We start from the raw sequence: 22,687 nt of genomic DNA on the forward strand, positions 1-22,687 counted from the left end.
TACCCTAATCACTGATGCTCTTTATGTGGCCTTTCAGTAAAATGCACATAACACTCTCCTTTTCTGGACTGTATGTTTGAACAATTATTTTTAATGCAAGTGGTGTCCATCCAATGTTTTTATCATTATACGCCACTATCAATGTGATGTGTATGTATGACATATGTACGTGTATTTGAAAGCAGAACATGTGTGCATCAGAACACGTGTAAGAAGCCAGTATGTGTTGTGGAAATGTATGGGAACTGTTTCTATGGGCGGAAAAGAAACATACCATACTATGATCTGATTGTATTGACTATGATGTCATGAGAGACTGAACTGGTAAGCGCTTCTTCCTGTCTAGAAATAGATTAGCATGACCTCCCAAAATCCTGTATCCTGATCCAATGATTTCACTTATAGGATAAGTTCTCCCAAAAATGAAAATTCAGTGATTGTTTACTCACCCGTGTTGTTATAACCCCATATTACTTTATTTTTCTGAACACAAAGGGAGAAATTGTGAAAAAAATAAAAGAAGTCTAATAAATTATTGAATGCGACTCATGTCTTGTTCTGAAGGAATACAATAAGGTTTGGTGAGAAACAAACCAAAACAGAATGTATTATTAAGTGAAACTCATGACCGACCGTTGATCTCTTGAGAAAATATTGATCTATTTCTTACTCACGCTTAGCATTTCACTTCAGAAGACATTAATTAATCTACTGGAGTTGTATGGATTACTTTTATGATGGCTATATGTGCTTCTTGGAGCTTCAAAAATGTGGCCACCATTTACTTACATTGTATGGACCTAGAGAGCAGAGATGTTCTTCTAAAAATCTTCGTTTGTGTTCTGCTGAAGAAAGAAAGTCATACACATCTGGGATGGCATGAGGGTGAGTAAATGATGAGAGAATTTTCATTTTTGGTGAACTATTCCTTTAACAATAAGAATGGAGGCCCAGAGACACACACTAAAAAAAATGACTAGTAAAATTTACTTAATTTTTATTTTGCAACTTTTTGCACACAGTTTTTCTAAGTAAATCTTAATGGTATAAAACTAAGTAAAATCTACTTAACTTTTTGACATTATATTGATTAAAGTGAGTGAACACATTATAAACATACACATTATAGTAAATTCAGTAACTTTCACTTACAAATACATTAAACATTGAGCTTAAATAAACTTCTTATTAGTACACACCGCTCTTTGAATTTTCCTTACAAACATATGTTTTATCATGTACCACATGACATGCAGAAGCCACCCACAGGCAAACTTAATGCATGCTATGAAGTCTATGAAACAACATCACTCTGCATTACTGGCAAAAGCTATAAGACACAGAGCTGCTGACGCCGCACACCTCAGCACTTGGTACACAAAACACCAAGACGGTCAACAGATAATTATTTTGATCATGAACAGGTAGTTTTGAGTAGAAAATGAACTTAAGACTGCACAAAACAAGAAGTTACCAAATGTAACAACAAAATTTATAATAAAAAAGGTGTAAATAACCTTGCAAACCATGAAACCATGCAAGCTCTTTCATGTAGAAAGTACTTAATCTTTTCTGCTATATTTACTACAACACAAAAGAATTTTTTTCAGTGCAGTCAAATCAGTGAGGTCTGAGAGATGCTCTCCCGAAAGCATAAAAGATTTAATTTGAGTTTATGAATCAAATGCACTTTAATATGAATATTAATAGAAAATCAACTGTTGGTTTTGAAGCTAAAGGGGGAGTCCAGTATTTCGAGTGTCAGTGCATTTGTTCAGACCAGTGCCGAATTGATTCCAGTCTTATGGGAGTCCCCACCATTTTTAGTTGTTTAGCGGTATTTAGGGGCACAGTCGGAGTATGCATGCATTCAAAATTACTACAGAATTCATTAACAAAAGATTCTTCATACATGACAAAGGACACCTTCTGTGATAAAACTTTTTTTAAATTATTATTTTTTAAATTAACCTTACAGGCAGCACCATACTTCATCAGTCCTGATGGATCTTATTAAGCCACTAATAAACAAATAGTACTATATATCGATGACACTTTATACTTCCATTTTCCATTAACAAACATATACTGTAGGTAGGCCTAATTCTTAACAGATTAGTAGCTAGTTCATCAACATTTAAATCTTTCAAATCAAACTTTCCTGACATTCATAACTACATTAATGTATTTTCAGTTTTAAATGTCTATTAAGCGTTGTATAATGCAATAATGCTTAATGGGCTATTCATGAAAGTTATATAATGTTAATATATTTTATATGACATAAACTACCACAAAGAAGCAATTCTGCATCTGTATATGCTGTTTTTTATTGTTTTTCTATGAAAATATGCACCAGACCAGTGGTTCCCAAACTTATTACCTTGAAGCCCCCTCTACTTATGTATAAGTCTACACATTATAACTCTCCTTGCGCGCTATGTGTTTGCTCGTGTGCGAGATGCAAAATTATGATTATAATACAATGATTTTTGGGAATGTGCTTTGCCATGGATTTTGCATAACTGCGATAGCTGATACATTTCTAGCGGTTGACATTTCCACTGGTCTATTACATATTGACGCAGAGCCATGCAGCTGCTTGATGGTCTCGTTATAAAGTATCAACAAGGTATGCCGTTTTAAGAGGTTTTTACAGTCTTGCAGTGCGTGGCTATGATTTTATAGAATTTTCATGACCTTTGAAGATCCAAGAAAATGAAACCCACAAGTACTTGTCCACACGACAGCCAGCGTACCTGCGTTAGAAGCAGAATACTGTAAATTTGGTAAGTGTCATCTTCACGCAGTTGTGCAAAGAGGCTGTTATTCACAGTGACATTTCATGATTTTTATTTTTTTTCATGTTTGAGAATTTGCTTATTACGTTGAGTTAGACGAGGATGCTGACACGTTGTTTACTGTTATCGCGCATATTATGGATTCGCACATTTTAATTTGACTCGCTATTTTTCTCAGAATCTTGTGTGCGAGCAAAAGATTAATCCATCATTATTCAGAACGCTGTCCCTCATTTTGACACATAAAAAACAAGCAAGAAACTCCACTTAAACCATCTTTACTTAGTATATCTCTCCCTCGGTCTATGCGAGCACATGAAAGAAAGAGAGGGAGAGGACAGCGCTTGCAGCCATATGAGAGTGAAAAAATGGCACTTTTAATGCAAAAATAACTAACGCGCATCTTTTAAAAATATTTGGTATATGAGGGAAGATACATCAGGAAGTTTTAATTCTGATGGTTGGCTGCAATAATAAGTTCATAACTGTGGGCGTTAGATCAGCTGTTACTTGCGCTGGTGCGGCCAAATAATTTTCTGCATTGGCAAGCAGTAATTTTCATTCGCAAATGTGAATAAAATGCTCGCACTGGAGAGCCCTGATTATTGCAAATAATTCACAAAATTTACCATATCCAAACTGAGTAAATTAAAAAGTATTTGTCATTATTATGTTTACTAAAATACAAATATTTAGGGACTTCTTGTGGGGGTCCCTAATGTTTCAAATAATGGAAGCATTTGTTCTCATTTTAACCAACAGACATCTCTATAATAACCATGTAGGCCTGTTAGTTATTTTAATATGAGGGTTTTCTTTCCATGTCATGCCAGAGATGATACCATCTCTGAATTCATTTCACAAGATTTTACAAACTTTCCATTTGTTTATTATGAAAGGCTGGTAACATGCTGCTTAATACTGCTTACAGTTATTTTACAAGAGAAAAAAAAAAAATTAGAATGGTCTAAAGGCGCTCTGGCACTACCTTGCCTTTCACAAACCTTGTTCCCTATCTGTCACTCACTCGACGTTCTGTCGATGTAGTGACACTAGGGGTCACTCTTGGGAGCCCCAAACACCTCTGCTTTTTTGAAAAAAGGACAATGGGAATTGCCGAGTGGAATTTACATGCCACTCCCCCGGACATACGGGTATAAAAGGAGCTGGTATGCAACCACTCATTCAGATTTTCTCTTCGGAGCTGAGCAGTTGTATTCAGTGCACTGAATTCAATTTCCCTCCAAAGACGCACCTCAAAACTGCTGGATTTATGGTGCATTTCAGCGGCTTCTCCCCCTCTGCACCCGTGGAGTGCAGAGAACGCCCCTGGGCGCTTCGGCAGAGCGAAAAAAGAGAGTATATTCTAAAAGAGTATATTTTCATTCACAAAAAGAGCAGCTTTTTAAAGATGCCTTTCCGTATGTGTGTTATTCCTGGTTGTGGTCATTATCTCTCCGCTTCCGACGGCCACAATCGCTGTCTTACGTGTTTGGGCGCTGCCCACGCGGAGACATCGTTTGTGGATGGATCATGTCCTCATTGCAAGAACATGACGGTTGTGGCTTGCTTTTGTAAGGGGGCGAGGAGACCTGCTTCTCTGGAGTTGGTGAACAGACCACTCCATCCCCCGGTGGAGGGCGGGAGGAGAATCTTTTGTTTCATTTTTTGCCGCATGCCCAAGAGGCTGCGGTACCCAAAAGTTCGACAAAAGTTTCCTGGGTCACATGTCCGGTGCGCATGGCCGTCATCACGACCACCGTCCACCGTCCCATATTGCTCCATTATAACAGGAGTGATTTTCGCTTCTGGAACCTATTTGGGGTCCAGTCTGCCAGGGTGGGCCAGACTTGTGATGGGGTGGGCCAGGTCCACCCTGGCCCCCCGTGGAGCCGGGACTGTTAGATAAAAATAACTGAAACAGGGTCCAAAAATTAACACTCATCAAGTGCCAAATAGAAGTACAAACTGGAGAGTAAATATTGCTATTAATGCACAAGTAGCTGATAATTTTCTAGGAACTGTAACTTAATACATGGTTTAGTCAAGTATAAGAAGGTAGTCTGACCGTTGCTGATATCAGTTACATATGCAATTCTAATCAAAGACATGTTGCAACTTACAAGTCTCCTAATGACATTTACCTCAGTGGAAAATGAACAATCAAAAGATTATCTAGGATTCCTAAGTCCCACTGGACTCCATGTGGCGAAACCACCAATACTACAAAATTACAGTGTGTCTTCATGTTTTTGTGACAGTTGCAGTTTCACCATAGACTGGCTCATTGTGTATATGATGCTGCAAATTGTTATAGGGACAAAAGTCATTGGCAAAAGTCATTGGCGGGTTTGGCAAAAGTTAATTTAAGAAAGAGAGAGAGAGAGAGAGAGAGAGAGAGAGGATCTTGATTAGAGATCGACCGATAATCCGATTTTCCAATATTCCTTCTGATATTGAAGCATTTTTCCTTAATCGGATATCGTGTTTGTAATATTGGATCCACCGATAACTGGCGCCATCTGTTGTAAGTTTCTGAAATTGCATGCAAGATCGCCTTACAGCAGCGCGTTTGAGAGGAAGCAATGCTGAGGGTTGTCCACAGGTAAAGTAACTTGCTTTAGCAATGTATTGCTTGAATTAATACATTTTATTCAACGTAAAAGCCATTCATGCTCTAGTGAGATGTGTTACATAAATGCTTGATGTGCAGTTTAAACACTATGTAATTTGTAAAAACAAATCCTGCAAAGTCCCAAAGATGTAACATCACATTAATCAACTCGAAGAGCCTTGGATGTTGGAAATAAAACGGTCTGGTCTGCATGTTGGAAATAAAATGGCTTAATTTAATTCTCTGTTGGCTGTGCTCTTTTGTCTTGGTTGATGCTTGGACATGTCCCAACAGAACGGCCACTGTATATCAGCACAGCTTTAAACAAGATCCACTTGTTTAAAAATCCCTAAATTAAATTAACATTTACTACTAAAACTTTATTTTGACTATGAATCATCATCTACATGATTATAGCTCTGTAGAAATGATCTCTGTGACATCATTCGAGTAAAAGTTTTGCTTAAACTCATAGACATTCATGGGGCAAAATTCTCTTCACAAAAAGCATGTCTAAAATTGTTTTGTGTCAGATGACAATGAGAGCACTGATGAGATTTGTGCCATTTGCTGCAAGATAGAATGCAGACACACTGCTCACTGTAAAACATGAAACAGTTATCTCTGTCTGCAGGTATTTCGTTAGGCATCTGCTATAATCTAGAGACCGACAAAACATCATTAATAATTCTGGTGCCATTCGGGATGGAATTGCTTTTTAATTTCCTGAGAATCTATACTTATTCCAGCGAACTATTTGCCTTTAGGATATTAAAAACACCTAAACCTTTTAAAACGGACAGATGGTTTGAATATGTGCCAAACCTCATGTGCATCTTTTCAACTGCATTTAGCTTGTTTCCTTTGAAGTCACTCTTGGTGACTACTTTTAGATCACTGTTTAGACTGCTTATTGAGTGGAAACTGCTGGTCTAATTCCTGTGTTGAGACTAAAATAAAAAAGGCAGGGCCTTTGGTGAAAAAACAGTATATCTTTATCTACAATCTAAGTAGACAACAGTTAGCTTTGTAGAATATTCTAGAAGTGAGAACACTAAAATGTGCATTTATACCAAGAAATTAACTAAACCATAAAAAAATAAAATAAAATAAAATAAAATAATTACACACACACACACACACACACACACACACACACACACACACACACACACACAAAAACTGTAATTTACTTATGCCAAAGTGGTTTGTTGTGCCTCACACTACCAATTACAGGGAAAGGAATACAGTCTTTTATACAGAATGTGTAACGCTTAGCAGAGATGAGATGATGGATCATGCAGGCTTTTTAATGGAGATGAAAAGGTGAAGACAAACAATGTGGAGCAATACAAAGAACTAAATAGTAACATTAACACTTAAGGAACAATGATCAAGAACTGACAAGGGAGAATGTAAGTGAGGGCATATATATATATATATATATATATATATATATATATATATATATATATATATATATATATATATATATAAAAAGCTTTTAGCTTCCTTCTGTCTCTATAAAAAGTAAGAATTAAAGAACCACGGAATGTGTGTGATCAAAAAGACACTGAAAGCCATCAATAAGCTCAAGTGATCTTTCCTCTGAGACAGAGACAGCTGAATTCAAGACATCCACTGCATCCTCTCTCACACAGACACAAATAAGTCTATAAAAAAAAAGTTTCAGGATGCATAACTTATGTACATGGAACATGGAGACTGATCCATTTATAGAGAAGCTGCTTTTTGCTTGCAGCCAAAAAAGACAGGCAAGGGCAATTGTGTTTCTTTCCCACCAACAAAAACTATCATAAGAGCCAAAAATTATCTGATGGTATGCATTGTACCAAACTTCCTGTCATGCATGTCACTTACTGTTAAAGCAAGGGAATGTGTGTTTTTTCCATAGTGTGCTGTCTGAACATGTCTTCATATTAGTGAAGTTTTATTACTATTTTCTTTGCTAGAGTGTATTTAAAAATGCAATTATTTTGTGTAGCTGTTTGTAATTGACAAGTTGTTATTGACATAGCTATTTTTAATAACTATATTATTAATAATGCATTTGTGTTAAAAGTAAAGTGATATTTTCGGCTTTTGGAAGTTTCTATAATGTATTAAATGGTAATGGCATTTTTAGTATATTTAACAAAGATTAATTCGAAAATTGCCTGACAGAATCATTAACACTCCAGTCCACCAATGTAAAATTCCTATGTCAACAGCTGAAAGCAATGTTGGTTGTTAGCCAGAATGTGACCCAGGGGAAAACAGATATACACTGTTGCCAAGACTGCAAGGTCACAGATGTACCAAATCTGAAATTCATAAAATTTACAAGATAGGCAGACAAGATAATGTGTCTATTTTGCAACAATCTAATAATCTTGTGAGATTAATTTAATTATCTGTTACTGAAAATAATACAGATAGAGAACAAACCAGACTTACCAAGGGCAGACAACACAAAATAAGAACACATTCTTCCATTTAAACAGCTTGATGGAGCGCAAATCCGAACGCAGGGATCTCAAGACGTGTTTTTCTAAGTTTTAAACTTAGTTTAACTTGACACAGTGACCTAAAAACAGTACGTTATTGACGCCACATGTCAGTCTGATGCAGGTGTACGTTGACCTGTCCTTAAACAAGCCTTTATAATAAATCTCAGAGTCATTGACGAAATCAGTTGCAAAATTAATCGTTCTGAACTGTGGGCCAATGATAGGCTTAAGTTCAATAATATGGAAATAAACAATATATTGCATTCTAAAGCCACTTTTTGTATTGTCTTTTTTAATGCTTGTGTACCTAAATAATGTAATGCATTTTAATTATCCGTTTTATTTTTTAAAATTATATATATATATATATATATATATATATATATTTAAATTAGTGCTGTCAGTCGATTCAATTTTTTAATCGTGATTAATCGCTTTTTTATTTTTTTTGTAGTTAGTCGCGATTAATCGGATTTTGAAAGTGCTGAAATTTGACTATTTTATCTTGTCAAAAAGTATTTATTTCCATCTTAGGAAGAAAACAAAACGACATGCAGCAATATACTGCAGTACAAACATAGAAATGCACTAAAATAGCACCAATTCAAGTCACATCAAACGTTTTCCAAAGTCAAAGCAGGAGTTTGACTATTTGAAATAACTAGTCCCCACATATGTTGCATATTCATTGCAATGGGCATTAAATCTCTTAAACTCTCATCCTCCACAATACTAATTTGCCAGTAGACTGTGGCTATTGCTTTGTTACAGCAATCGTGAAGCTGCATTCATGATTCGCGTCAGGGAGGCAACACCAGCGTTGAGAGCTGCTTTGAACTCACCATGCGCCTTACATAGGCTGTAAAATACTTGATTTCTGTCACAAGTCGATCCTTTCTTCATAATTTTATCACTGACAGGGAAGCGCTGTTGGAGATTCTTTTATTTAATGAGATAACAACCTCCACAGCTCTATCACTGGATAGAGCGCAACGGTCAACTTTAGCGTGTTAAGGTTCCGCCCATAGAAAGTATATGGGACCGCCGTGTATGCTAAGCTTGTAGGCTCTCCTTGGTAGAAGGGTTCTGGCACTGTGGCGTGTGCCTCAGTGTAATGACTCCGGGTGGACACATTACAAAGGTTTTCACACCAGTGCTTATGCTGTATTAACAATAAATGTGTTAATCACAATTAAGAAAAATGTACGTGTTAAATGTTTTAAATGAATTGCATGTGTTAACGCATTAATTCTGACAGATCTAACTTAAATATAACTATTTATAATTATTTAATCATTTTATATTGAATTATTGTTATTTGAGGGGCTTTCTCAGCAAATATTTATGTATGCAGTTAATTGTGATTAATTCGATTAATTAATCGCATACCATGTAATTAAATTGATTACAATTTTTAATCGATTGACAGACCTTATTTAAATATGTAACAAACAAAATGCATGTCAAAAATATTCAAACGTATGATTTTTGTTAAGTAAAATCATTTTATTTCAGACGGACAGGATGTTGAAGTGGTTGGAGAAGCTCTGCAGCGCCTCTGCGATAGAACCTTTTTCTATCTGCACTACGGTACATGCCGCAACGGATGCTTCTAGTGTAGACAGTTTAATTGATGATAATGGGATCTATCTACTTTTGCCGATCGCGTCTGGTGTACACAGGGTGTCACACCTTTTACGTTGAAAAACAACAACAACACTGTGATAATACACATACTGGTTTTGGTTTATTTCCCGCCGGCCTCACGTGTCAAGGCTGGACAGTGGAGGACCACAAGGGACTCAGTGGGAGATGTTAACTGTGTCCAGACATCTGTGAGGCTCTTTTTTTCCATATAAACATCATTCATGAACACATACATCAAATTAAGGACATTGTGAATGGAAAAGTGTGTGTTTTGCTTAAGTTAGATTCTGAAAGATCCTGAAAGAAAACAAAATAAAAGAGCTTACTAACCTACAAGCTACAAGTTTCAGAATACAATGTAGTGGGGTTTGTCTATCTTCATTATATATTTATTTACTGAGCATACTCATATATTACTTGTGTATGGAGTAAACAAGATTCACACTTTTTCCATGCAAATCCCACAGCCATAATGCTTGGGTGTTGTGGGTGGTTGACAGGGTTGTTACAGTATGCGGTTACTAAGTGTTAATATTCACCTTTCCCCTGATGGAAATCCTAGGTTTGATAGTTTAGAAAAGTAATGCACACCTCTCCCCAACAAGTCACACAATTTGAGGTTTCATTCGTGTCTGTAGTACAAATGGTGCCTGACTGGTCACGCATCAAAATGTAATACTTAGGATTAGGGCCTTGTTCACATCCCTAACCTTAAGGCCACAGTATATTTCATATATGAAATTGAAGAACAAATGGGTGTGACATAATTTAGAACAAAATCTGGCCAAAAAGAAGGTGTTTTTGAGTTCATTTCTGTGGTTTGTAACAGCTCACCTGGACATCGACTTTCAAGAAAACTTCTTACTGGCTTCTAAACATCATCTTACTGCCATTGGTCCGCGTCATTGGTAGGTGTGACCTAAAGCTCCACCTACTTTTTTTTACGTTATTCAGTCAGTTAAGATCAGCCAAAATGAACACACCAGCGTGCAGAGTTATTAGCGAGCTGGTTCAAATTTACATCTGTATTATTGTTTGCGTAGAGACATTTTCCAAGAACATTTAATGCATTTTTATTGTTTAATTAGTCTACAAACGCAATCAGATCTACTCAAATACTCTCAAGTGCCCATGCACTCTTTTGTTTTATATGCTGCTTCACTCATGTGCCTTCTGCAGCGAAAGACATTCACACATCTGCCCATAGTAAGATATGCCTCTCTTATCATCATTCTTTTGTCTGTATTGTTCCCATTAAAACTCTTTTATACACTCATCTTTACAATAGTATCAGTGTCCTCATAAATTACAATAACAGAGTGTAATAGACACATTTTATGGCCGTGTATAGTGTGTTAGCGCATTAACGTCATGAATTCAGAATGTAAACAAGACAAATAACACATTATCTACTGCATATATATTACCTTAAATCATCATCAAGTGGTTAAAAAAGCACCTTTTACTGATCTAGCGTTAGTTCTACTCACAGAATGAGATATAAAGTCATTGATAACACATTTTAATGTCACATTATTTAAGGTTTTACTGAGCATCCTCATATTTAAATGAATTGAATGTTCTAAAACAGTATATCTTTGCTCGGCTGTTTCAAACTTATTTTTACCCCTAAACGGACAACGAATAAGAACTTCTCCAGAAGTATATCGGGGCCTTTAAGTGTGAGCATTAGTAATAGTGATGTTAGCAATCACCATAATAATGTGGTAGTGTTCCTCATTAACGGATAACAAAACCATGTACATTTTGTGAATTAGCATTATTATTTGTCTGAAAAGGTATTAATACAGAAAACTGCTACTATTGACCTATAAAACACAATTATTATAGCCTATAACAGCTTGTCAGACTAAATAGAAATATTACTTTTCTTTTAGTTGTCAAGTGTGTCAGAAATACAAGCAGCGTGTTCATCTGCCATTCCTTCCCTTCTGTCTTTTGATTTTTGTTTAACAAAAAGGAAAAATGCATTTGGAATGAGTACATCATATCCTTAGCAGCCTTGGCACTTATAAAATGGCTCCAAAGAACAATCAACCCCCATTTTCTGCTGCTGTTTAGTGCAGGGCAAGAGATAACTGAACTGACATCTCGAGCTATACTCACAAGGCCCTTCATATCCTGATGTTTGCTAAGGAATGTATTTCCTCTCTCTCCCCACCCTCCCTAAGGAGCTTTCCTTTCACCACTGATGAGGAGAAGTCACAGATATTGTGAACAAACAAACTATGCCTTGTAAAGTCAGATACACTGTCAAGCACACAGAATATGGCAGCACAGTGTTAAATGTTACAGTAAATGTTCAATATTAATCTGAATGGTTTTATTAAATAAAATCATTGACTGAGATGGCATGGAGATTGTGATTTGAAGTCCTATGTTTAATACCATCATACCACTCAGAACTAGTTGAACTTGGTTCATATTACCAGCTAGTATAAAGGAAAAACTCTTTCTACTCAGTGATTCTACACACACAGATTTCTGGGTCTCTTTTATACTTCCTCTTTGATTATATCAATAAATGTTGATGTTTAGTCTAATTCGTTAGACCCATACTCACAACACCTTTAGACCTCTGACCCTGCAGTGGAAACAGGGTAATGTTTAAGAGCAGGTGCTGGGGACCTTAAGATTATCTAACAGTATAATGCTACTGATCTCTGGCCTTCCAGGCTGAAAACTAAGGCCTGATGTGTGATGAAACGGTGCATGTGGGACTAAATCAATGACCTTTAGTGATCAAAGTCATGTAAATCCATTGTTAGAAATACACATTTCCTGCTTGCAGGTAGAAGATGTATTTCAGTTTGTTTTTGACCAAATATCTATTTTCGTGTTGTATATATCCAATGGTGAATCCATCACAGTAGCATTTGTTGGATGAAGAAACATTCGAATGATGAAGGCTGAAACAGACTTACCCTTGCACCCTTCTCAGGATAACACTGACAACCCCCACTGCAGTCCCTGCCTCCACATGGTCCACTGTACTTCTTAACGCCCTAAGATAGAAATAAAAGGAGGGAAAGACAATGTTAGGATGGCATAGAGATTCTTGGTCTAAAACATCAGATGTTTCCCCTGTGAAAGAGCACAGAACCTTTGATTTAAAGCATATTTAGCTTTGTGTATAAGATACATGAATGCTGAAACATTGTGATGTTGCGCTACAGGCAATGTCACAGCACTGTCGGTTTTTCTGAAGTGGCAGCTTGATGTAAATCCCCATCATATTCCAGAAACACAGTCATATTCAGGATTCTGCAGCTGTGCATGGTCAAAAAGTGTCACTCAATACACTAAAGTCTTTACAAAACATTTAGGACATGAGACAAAAAGAGAGTTTTCAAAGAGATTCATTAAGGTTTTGAATACTATGGTACAAAACTGTCCACATATGTAAGTGAAGTATTACTGACTTGCAGTGGACGTTTCACAGACATAAAGCAACAATGTTGCAATTTGTGGTGAACATAAAAATGGAAATAAATAAATATGTCTCAATGTGAATGCACTGCAAAAAATATTATTATGCATTTTTGTCATGTTTTTTTTTTTTTTAAAGTGAAAAAGCTAAATTGTGTTTGATAATAAGCCTTGCTTTCAGAGTATGTATCTTGTATTAAGCTGATTTTTCTTAGCATTAAGTTTGTTTTTTAAGCATACCCCTGAATAAGAATAAAACATTAAATAATTTTTTTTTAGTTTTACGCAAAAATGAGGTAATAAAAATAAATGGAAATAAAATAAATCTTATGCAATTAGGTAAACAAGATGAAATACAGACTAAGAAATTGTTATTTTGCAGTGTTGTAGAAGCAAGTTTGAAAGTCAGTTCTATAATGTAATGCCCTTCTTTCAATATGTCCTATAAAGCATGAATTTTGTTTTAACTTTAATGCCAACTAAGGCATTTCACCATAAAGACAAGTTATGCATTAACTTATAACAGCAATTCATTGCAGGAATCCAGTTTAGGGGGTCTGTAAATGAATATTACTGAGTTAATGAATAATATTTTAGAGTTCAGTATTTATTGAGTGAATTTCTTTGTAAGGGGGGACCTTATTTTTTGGAGGGTCCCATTGTATAATGGCAGCACCTTCTCTCACACCTACACACTGAATAATATACTTCTGAAACAGCCTTGTGTGTCCATGAAACCATGTGTCAGCATGTCACGTCACTCCTTTAAGAGCTAGAAAAAAATAGTCTGCATTATTCTTGCTGTGCGACAAAGTGTTTCAGAGACATTCTGTCTTGTTCCTCTGGTATAAGATGTTGGGCAAGCAATAGACAAAGACCTCATTGAGCCATCTGTCCCAAGACACAAAGATTTCATTTTACTGAGAACTCAGACCAATTTATAGCACTCCATCAGAAGAATTTCCTTCCTCCCAAGAATGAATGCTGCATTTACATATTGAATATTGATCAAACATGTAAAATCTTAAAACAGAATTGTATAAATTAAGGAGGAAATAAAAGAACAAACACACAAAAGAGCAAATTGACTGGCCTGTCAATTCAGTCCTTGCTCCGCAAAATTTGTAGTTGTCAGGAAATGCCGGTATCGTTTGCAAGCTGTCTTGAATAAATGTGATTTGAACGTTACGAGCTTGTGGTATTCACTGATTTTCACTGAAAAAAATGACATGTTTTTCAATAAAACCTATTGTATGTCTTCAAAAGATTTGGAATAGGACATAGCAGCTGCATGGACTACTTTTATGATACATTTGGGTGCTTTCCTAAGATTTGAAGTGAGCCTTTTGTGTTACACATAAGAAATTTATATATAATATATATATATATATATATATATATATATATATATATATATATATATATATATATATATTGTGGTGAAGTAAATATAGCAGAAAAGATTAAGTACTTTCTACATTGAATATGTTAGTTTAAGTGTGAACTTGAAAATATTTAGTAAATTCTACATTTGTCCTAAATTCAAACATGTAAATATTAATGCTCTATGTCATGACTCACTGTTGTTTGCCTTGTGTTTCTCCCCGTCATCTATTCCTCCCGGACTACATTTCCCATAAGTCCCTGCCCTCATCACTGCCAGCTGTCCTTGAATGTCCTCACCTGTGTTTCATTAACTCGTTAGTCTTTGTGTATATAATGCCCTGATTTCTGCTCAGTCCTTGTCAGCTGTTATGTGTTTTGATCTCCTGTTTATTTACCTGTTCCCTTCATGTTTGTTTCCTTTGTTCCTGTGTTTACCCCCTTACATTGTACTTTGTTTATCTTATTAAATACAGTTTTGCTGCACCTAGATCCAGCTCTTGTACTTCCAATACGTGACACTCTAGCTTATAAGTAAATATTATTTATGATTGTTTATTATCTTTACAATGCATAATCAAAGGAGAAAACCTTGTCATATTTATTTGTTAACCCTTTTGCACGTACGATCAAACCGGTGTGATTACACTAGGCTGGGCTCAGACGCATACGATCAAACCGGTGTGATCTGCATTAGTGCTGCTGTTTACCAGCAAAAGAAGGATTGAAGCGATTGTCATAATGAACCAGCTGCTCAAATAGTCTTTTCAACATTACAATATCTTTATTTATACATGTTAAAAACATTCAAACAATGACTAAATAAAAGTTTAAAGCTGTTACCGTCGGAGTGTACTGTTTTGATGCAGCGATGCGGCCATGTTTTCTGACGTCAAACAAAGATATACAAACTAGTCAGTCCACTTGAGCCTTCTCCCATTCCGTCCGTCACTCATTCTAACCACTTGTGGTGCTGAGAATGTGGAAGGGCTGGGCTTTTAGAACCTTCTATGCTTCTGTGGTGAACTCACAATCCCATGCTGCATTGCATGCAAACAATATGCCAGTGCACATAGACGGCAAGTGCATTCGCTATCGCGTTTTTTTAAATTACAGCATGCATTAAAGAACTCACGCTGGGGGGTCCGTCAGTACAGGAGAAACTCACGTGCGACAAAGTTAATTTGAGTAAATTTCACAGGTAAATACAATAAGTACATGTAGCCGAGGAGGGCGGGGCCGGGCTGGAATGAGACACACCCGGTCCCCAATCAGCCTGATGGGGCGCGCGAGGGATAAAGGCGGCCGGGGACGAGAGAGAGAGAGAATTACAGACAGCTGTACTGTGTGTTTTTGGTTGTGTGTTGTGTTTAAGTTGTTCATTAAAATATTATTTATATTATTAAGCCGGTTCTCGCCTCCTCCTTTCCACTGAACCCCCTTACACTGGTGCCGAAACCCGGGAAGGAGGAGGGATTCCCGTCGCAGGGTCCTCGACACTGCCGTCCACCCAGGGGAGCGCCGCTGCCGTCCGACGGGGACGGAGTAGCCCGATCATCCGGACGCGGGGAACGGCCGCCGTCCGCGAGGCGAGTGGGGACAGGACTCCCCGACCGCCTGGAGCGGGGGAGCCGCTGCCGGGGGCGGAGGAGTGCCCTGCCGTCCCCCGGGAACGCGGAGGGGTCGAGAGAAGACCGCCGTCCGCGGGGGGAGGAGGGAAGTGACTCCCCGACCGCCTGGAGTGGTAGGGCCGCTGCCAGGGGCGGAGGAGAGTCCCCACGGGACGCCGGGAACGTGGAGGGGCGTTCTGTCCGCTGGGGGTCGGAGGTCTGACTCCGGTCCGCCCGGGGAGGAGCGGCTGCAGTCCGCCTGAGAGGGTGGAGTAGTGATCGAGGACCACGCGACGGCGCATCAGAGAACCGGTGAGTTTCTTTTTCTCTCTCTCCTCTCTCTCTCTCTGTCGCTCCGTGTTGGCCTTTCCCTCGCCATTTTGTGTTGTTGTTGTTTTTTCCCCTCCTGTCTCCTCCCAGGTTGAGGAAGGTGGGGAGGACCCGCCGGCAGTCAGGGCATAAGGCACGCCCCCCCCAACCCCCACCCCCCGGAGAGGAAGGGTGGGGGGGATGTACGTCATGCCGGGGGCTCCCCGGCCTGAGGCAACGCCGGGAGGAGTGTAGAGCAGAGGAGGGCGGGGCCGGGCTGGAATGAGACACACCCGGTCCCCAATCAGCCTGATGGGGCGCGCGAGGGATAAAGGCGGCCGGGGACGACAGCTCGAGAGAGAGAGAATTACAGACAGCTGTACTGTGTGTTTTTGGTTGTGTGTTGTGTTTAAGTTGTTCATTAAATTATTATTTATATTATTAAGCCGGTTCTCGCCTCCTCCTTTCCACTGAACCCCCTTACAGTACATTTTACTTAAAATTTCGAAGCTGGTGTTCTCATCAACTGTTTGAAAGTTGATTTACACCATTTTATTGTTACGTTTGCTAACTTCTTGTTTTGTGAGGTCTGCAGTTAATTTTCTGCTCAAAATTACCTGTTCATGATCAAGAAGACCAAGTGTTGAGGTCTGCATGCACAACAGTGGATCTTTATTCTATCACCATTAAAGAAAGTTTATGTTGTCTAATAGACTACAAAGCACGCATTAAGCTTCCCTGTGGAAGGCTTCTGTGTGTCTTGTGATTAAATATGTAAAAGAAAGCATTGAAATGCCAGTATACTTTTAAAAGCATGGCTTACTTCAGTGCTACATTGCATGAGTAAATGTACAAACAAAAAGTGAGTAAAATTTAATTGAGTAACCTCTACTTGAGAAGTTCAAATTAAAGCCACCAAGAATTGGGTGTAGACTTTACTTGAAAATATGGTCTGTTAAATTTACTAGCAATTTCTGCGTGGAAATTGTTTCCTAGGTTTTTTTTAAGTAAACATCCATCCATCCATCCTTTATAGCAGCTTGTCCTACGCAGGGTTGCAGGTAGTGCTGGAGCCTATCCCAGCTGTCTCTGGCCGAAGGCAGGGAAACACACACAGATATACACACTCACACTTACACCTACGGGCAATTAAGAGTGTCCAATTCATTTGACCTGCATGTCTTTAGACTGTGAGGGGAAACCGGAGCACCCAGAGGAAGCCCACGCGAACACAGAGAGAACATGCAAACTCCACACAGAAAGGCCAGACTGAGCTGGGACTCGAACCGGTGACCTTCTTGCTCACTGTGCCGCCCACTTTCTAAGTAAACCCCACTCCAAAAATTTTTCAGTGTATGATAGCTTTTTCATTTTTGGGTGAACTATTCCTTTGAATAATTTTTTTCCCCTAATAATACAAAACAATTATATCGACCATCAGCCACTGCACACAAAATCAGTCATTAAAGGAATAGTTCACCCAAAAATGAAAATTCTCTCATTATTCACTTACCCTGATGCCTTCCCAGATGTGTACAACTGTCTTTCTTCAGCAGAACACAAATTAAGGTTTTTAGAAGAAGTTAGAGGTCTGTCAGGTCCTCATAATATAAGTAAATGGTTGCCAGCACTTTGACGGTCCAAAAGTCACATTTAGTCAGCATAAAAGTAATCCATGCAACTCCAGTCGATCAATGAATGTCTTCTGAAGCGAACAGATAAGTTTATTTAAGAAACAAGTAGATAATTAAAATGTTTTTAACTTTAAATTGGTGCTTCCATCCAGGGATCTGATGCAGTTTGAAATGGCCAAACTCTTGCGTGACGTTCGTTCTCCTGTTGTAAATAAGCGCTGCTTCCAAATTTTCGCATGAACTCGCCGATGCGCTTACGTCACGCGACAGCTACTTGATGAGTCAGCTGCTGGCAGGAAGTGCTTTTTAAAAGCTAATAACGTTTTAATTATCTATTTGTTTTTTACACAAACGTATCAATTTGCTTAAGAAGGCATTCATTGAACGGCTGGAGTCATGTGGATTATTTATTGCTGCCTAAATGTGACTTTTGGACCGTCAAAGTGCTGGCACCCATGTACTTGGATTATATGGACCTATCAGAGATCTATCTTCTAAAAATCTTCATTTGTGTTCTGCAGATGAAAGAAAATCATACACATCTGGGATGGCATCAGGGTAATTTTTGGGTTAACAATTCCTTTAAAATACCCATATTATTTGACCACTAGTAGTTCATACGTACAAATGCTGTTTATGGTCTTCTCTGAGCTGCTAGTTCTGAAACAAAGTAAGTGGCAGCTCCAGAGAGAAGCAAAGGTATTGTCTTACATGAGGTGGGAAAGATGAAGGACTAAACAGCAGAACAAAAGTAATGGCACCCCAAACAATGAATCAAAGACTGGCCAGATTCCATTAATTGCTAAGTACTTGATGATTGCAGCAGATGATGACAGGAGTATTGCATTCTATCCTGTTCCACCCCACGATTTCCCCACAAAAATGACCTTTTCCACCACTACCTGGAAAAACAGTTTCCAACAAGCCTGAAATAATGATCACCTGATTAGCATTTGTTTCTTCCCATCACAACATGTGAAAAAAGAGCTGGAGAATGTGCTTAAGACAGCATCAAGAGTGTGATAGGTTTTCCAAATCAAACTGGAAGACAGATGTTAACGAGTAACAACTCTGAATAATAATATAGAAAGCTTGCACAGAGCAACTCGGTCTCAAATTTGTGGCCCTGTAATACCAGTGCTAAAACAGGAGCTGAGAAAAAAGGTTTCATTTTGATGTAAGGCAGAATGTTAGCCTCAGTCACCATTGACTTTCACTGCACTAAAAAAAAAAAGGATGCAATAAAAGTGAATGATGACTGATGATAGCATATGGGTTTTTAACAAAAATTTTATTTTGGGGTTGGCTATCTCTTTAACATCCAGACATGTTGATCATTGTAGTATTTCTCAATTGAGGTTGCATTATGGATAAATTGTTCCACTCTCATTTGACTGCAGTTTAGATAATCAATCTCTCTGCCTGTCTTCTTCTTTTTCCCAGAAGAGTAACCCCACCATATGGAGGGATGAGTTACATGTAAAGTATGTAAGTGAGTGTTGAGCAGGGTTGGGAGGGTTATTTTTGAAATGTATTCCACTACAGATTACAGAATACATGCTGTAAAATGTAATTTGTAACATATTTCGTTAGATTACTCAAGGTCAGTAACGTATTCTAAATACTTTGGATTACTTCTTCAGCACTGGTAGATTTTTTTCACTTGTTTTGACTATAAAAACTCTGCCAGTACAGTAAGACAAAATACACATGTTAAAAATACATTCTCTGAAAAACCTAAATATCTTTCGCAGTGTTGTTTCTAAAACAAGATAAATCAAATTTATCTTGTTTTAAGGATTTTTAGATATTTTTACAGGAAAACATTACAAAAATTATTATCAAGAATACGATTTTTGCCCTAATATCAAAGGTCTTACTAGAAAAAAAATTATTATATGATCGTGCCTGGTAACATGTGCATGTAAATGGCTAGAAATAGCATTTTAGCTTAGCGTAAAGCTGACAATTTACACAAGGTGTATTTCTATTTCTTGTGCTCCAAACTTACTTCAAACATACTTCTCTGTCTGCTCTTATGAATGTAACACATCATAAGAAAGTGTTTCACCGCTGTTGAAATGCACTTTGGATCATATCATTTATATGTATACATTTTTCCATCTGAAACGACTAAATATTAAATGAAACAAATGACAATAAAATGCAAAGTAATCTCTTCAGTAATCAAAATACTTTTGGAATGTAACTTTATTCTAATTACCAATTATTTAAATTGTAACTGTAGTGGAATACAGTTACTTATATTTTGTATTTTAAATACGTAATCCCGTTACATGTATTTCGTATATATATATATATATTTTAATTATGCATTAATGAATCATAATTTGATCATGTGAATTAGGTTACTAATTTGTGAATCATATTTTATTAATCTTTTTACATTGAAACTATTCTCCATATAAGAAAAAAATAAAAATAAAAATAAAAATAACTTTGCAATTGAAAGTTGCATATATTTTTCTCATGTGGGAACCCTGAAGTCATATAAAGGGAGTCATAAATATCTTTCCCACTAAAAGTGATGGTCTGATGTTTACATGTACCCAGGGCAAGAACTCTGTGAAGCCCTCATGATAGAAACCACTTGGTCTGTGGGCAGTCTGTCCAGCCCTGCTCAGAAGACAGTATGTAAGGCCATCGGCTATGTCTAAAACCAAACAAAAATACCAGACAAACAGAAGACAAAAAACAAAGACCCAGTCTTGTTATTGCAGAGGCCAGAAATGTTCCAGACAACACTGACCACTAAAATACCAATGAAACTACATAACAGAGTCATAGATTAATAAGGGAAGAACTAGTAACCATGAATGATGGTAACAACTATGAAGCTCAAACTCACACTTACAGTATACACAACAGTTCAGCACCATTGGGCCAAGTGCAGTCACCCAAGTTTGATTCCTCCCCCTGCCCCCACAAGTCTCTTTTCACACTGTACTTTTGGGTCCGAACTGCAATATGTTTGTCATCAGTGTGATTACCACCGTGATTACCACCGTGAGATCTAGCAGATGCTATTAACCACCATTAGCAGGTAACGACTCAGGAGGAGGAGACGCCATCCTCACTGTGTTATTGAAGTATTTGTCCCTTTGGGTTTACCATCAAAATGTTACACGTGCAGAATGGAACTTGAATAATTATATGCCATAACTAGTGGTTTACTACAGTGAATTAGGACGGATTGCTGTAATAAAAATTGCAAACCGTACCGGAGTTCACATGAACAGTTTCCTGGTGCACACTTGACTTCAGAATACCGCTTTCACATCCACTAAATGAACCAAAGACATCAAATGCATCAAATGGTCTAGTGCTCTATTGTGCTAAAACTCTAGTGTGAAAGCTTCCATAGAGACTGCAGTGCTTGTTACAGTATGCATTGGAGAGTGTTTTCACTGCCAAATATACTGTATTTATGTTACATATTTCAAAGGGATCTGAGCCGTGTTGTCATGTAGAGGGAAGTTGAGCATTCAATAGGGCTCATTCATTCAGAGACATTTTAAAATCCCTTAAATAAGAGACAGAGGGATGTCTATGCTTCATTCCAAAACCCTGACTTCATATTGGCCCGAAACAGTATGTATTCATCTTCAATGGCAATTATATAATTATAAAAAATTACACATAATCAATGACTGAAGCACCCAAGCTGTTTATAGCTGTTAATAGAATTTTAGAGCATGTGGTAAATGATGATGTAATGAATGACCTGATGTTAATTTTACTAAGTATTACAAATCTTTTGAGAGGGTTTATCTAGGAATTCCCTAGAAATTACGTGTGAAGTACTCTGTGTCAGAGGCAGATTCATGTTTTTTTGTCATGACAAAAAAAGTCAGACAAAAGACAAAACTTCTCTCCTCCATAATCCATCCAGACTTGTTTTGACTTTTGAAATAGAGCCTTATTGTTATTAATACTCAAAGATGTTACTCAGTAACAGTGCAATCAGTGACCAGGCTTGGGGAGTAATGGAATACTAGTAACACCGTTACCTAATCAGGATACAAAAAAATGTGTAACTGTAAGCAGTATAGTACTACAATATATAAAGGTTTATCTGAATAAACATGACCGAGAAAGACATCTAAACTAACAAACAATGTCTAAACAAGATGAAAGTAATTGTTCTTGTCTTCAAGTCAACTTGGGATGCATTTTGGAGCAGTAATGCAGAGAATTGGCAACTTCTTCAGTTGTGAGAAACTTAAAGATGGTCTGAATGGAAGCATCATTATAACAATAAATAAGGAAACCAAAATTGAGTGTTTAAATTATGTAATATTCCTACTGGGTGGTCATTTTAAAAGCTCTCACAATTAGACCTGTATATGTTTGATGTGTGTATCTGTTGTTAGACATAACCCTTTACAGTGTTTACTAGACAGTGTGATGACATTGTGATGACTTGAGCACTGCATGTTTACATATCTGTGTAGGAACATAGCAGGAACAAGAGCTTGCTCCTATTTGTTTAAATGTGAATCACATTCTTATGATAAAAAGATAAAAAAACATCAATTTATGGATGTCAGTGTTTGTCTCTAGAGTCAAAGACAATTTGAGTCATGCTGTACTCAATGTACCACAGTCATAACTATCTGTGGTTAACCATTCGCCCAAAATTCCCACAGATATTTCAACACTGTCTTCCAGCCCTGGCCAAAACTCTTCAACAGGTGTCTGGAACAAA

The 22,687-nt window shown here is 37.5% G+C and overlaps 1 protein-coding gene across 1 annotated transcript in view; it reads right to left on the minus strand.

The window, feature by feature from the left end:
• Positions 1-22,687, minus strand: part of LOC127447517 (collagen alpha-2(IV) chain-like) — a 137,617-nt gene that overhangs the window by 67,304 nt on the left and 47,626 nt on the right. The window contains exon 4 of the mRNA XM_051709449.1: positions 12,518-12,598. Coding sequence (XP_051565409.1) covers positions 12,518-12,598 — 81 coding nt within the window. The remainder of the gene's footprint in view (positions 1-12,517; positions 12,599-22,687) is intronic.

This window comes from Myxocyprinus asiaticus, chromosome 10, assembly GCF_019703515.2.
Source record: "Myxocyprinus asiaticus isolate MX2 ecotype Aquarium Trade chromosome 10, UBuf_Myxa_2, whole genome shotgun sequence".
Lineage (NCBI taxonomy): Eukaryota > Metazoa > Chordata > Actinopteri > Cypriniformes > Catostomidae > Myxocyprinus > Myxocyprinus asiaticus.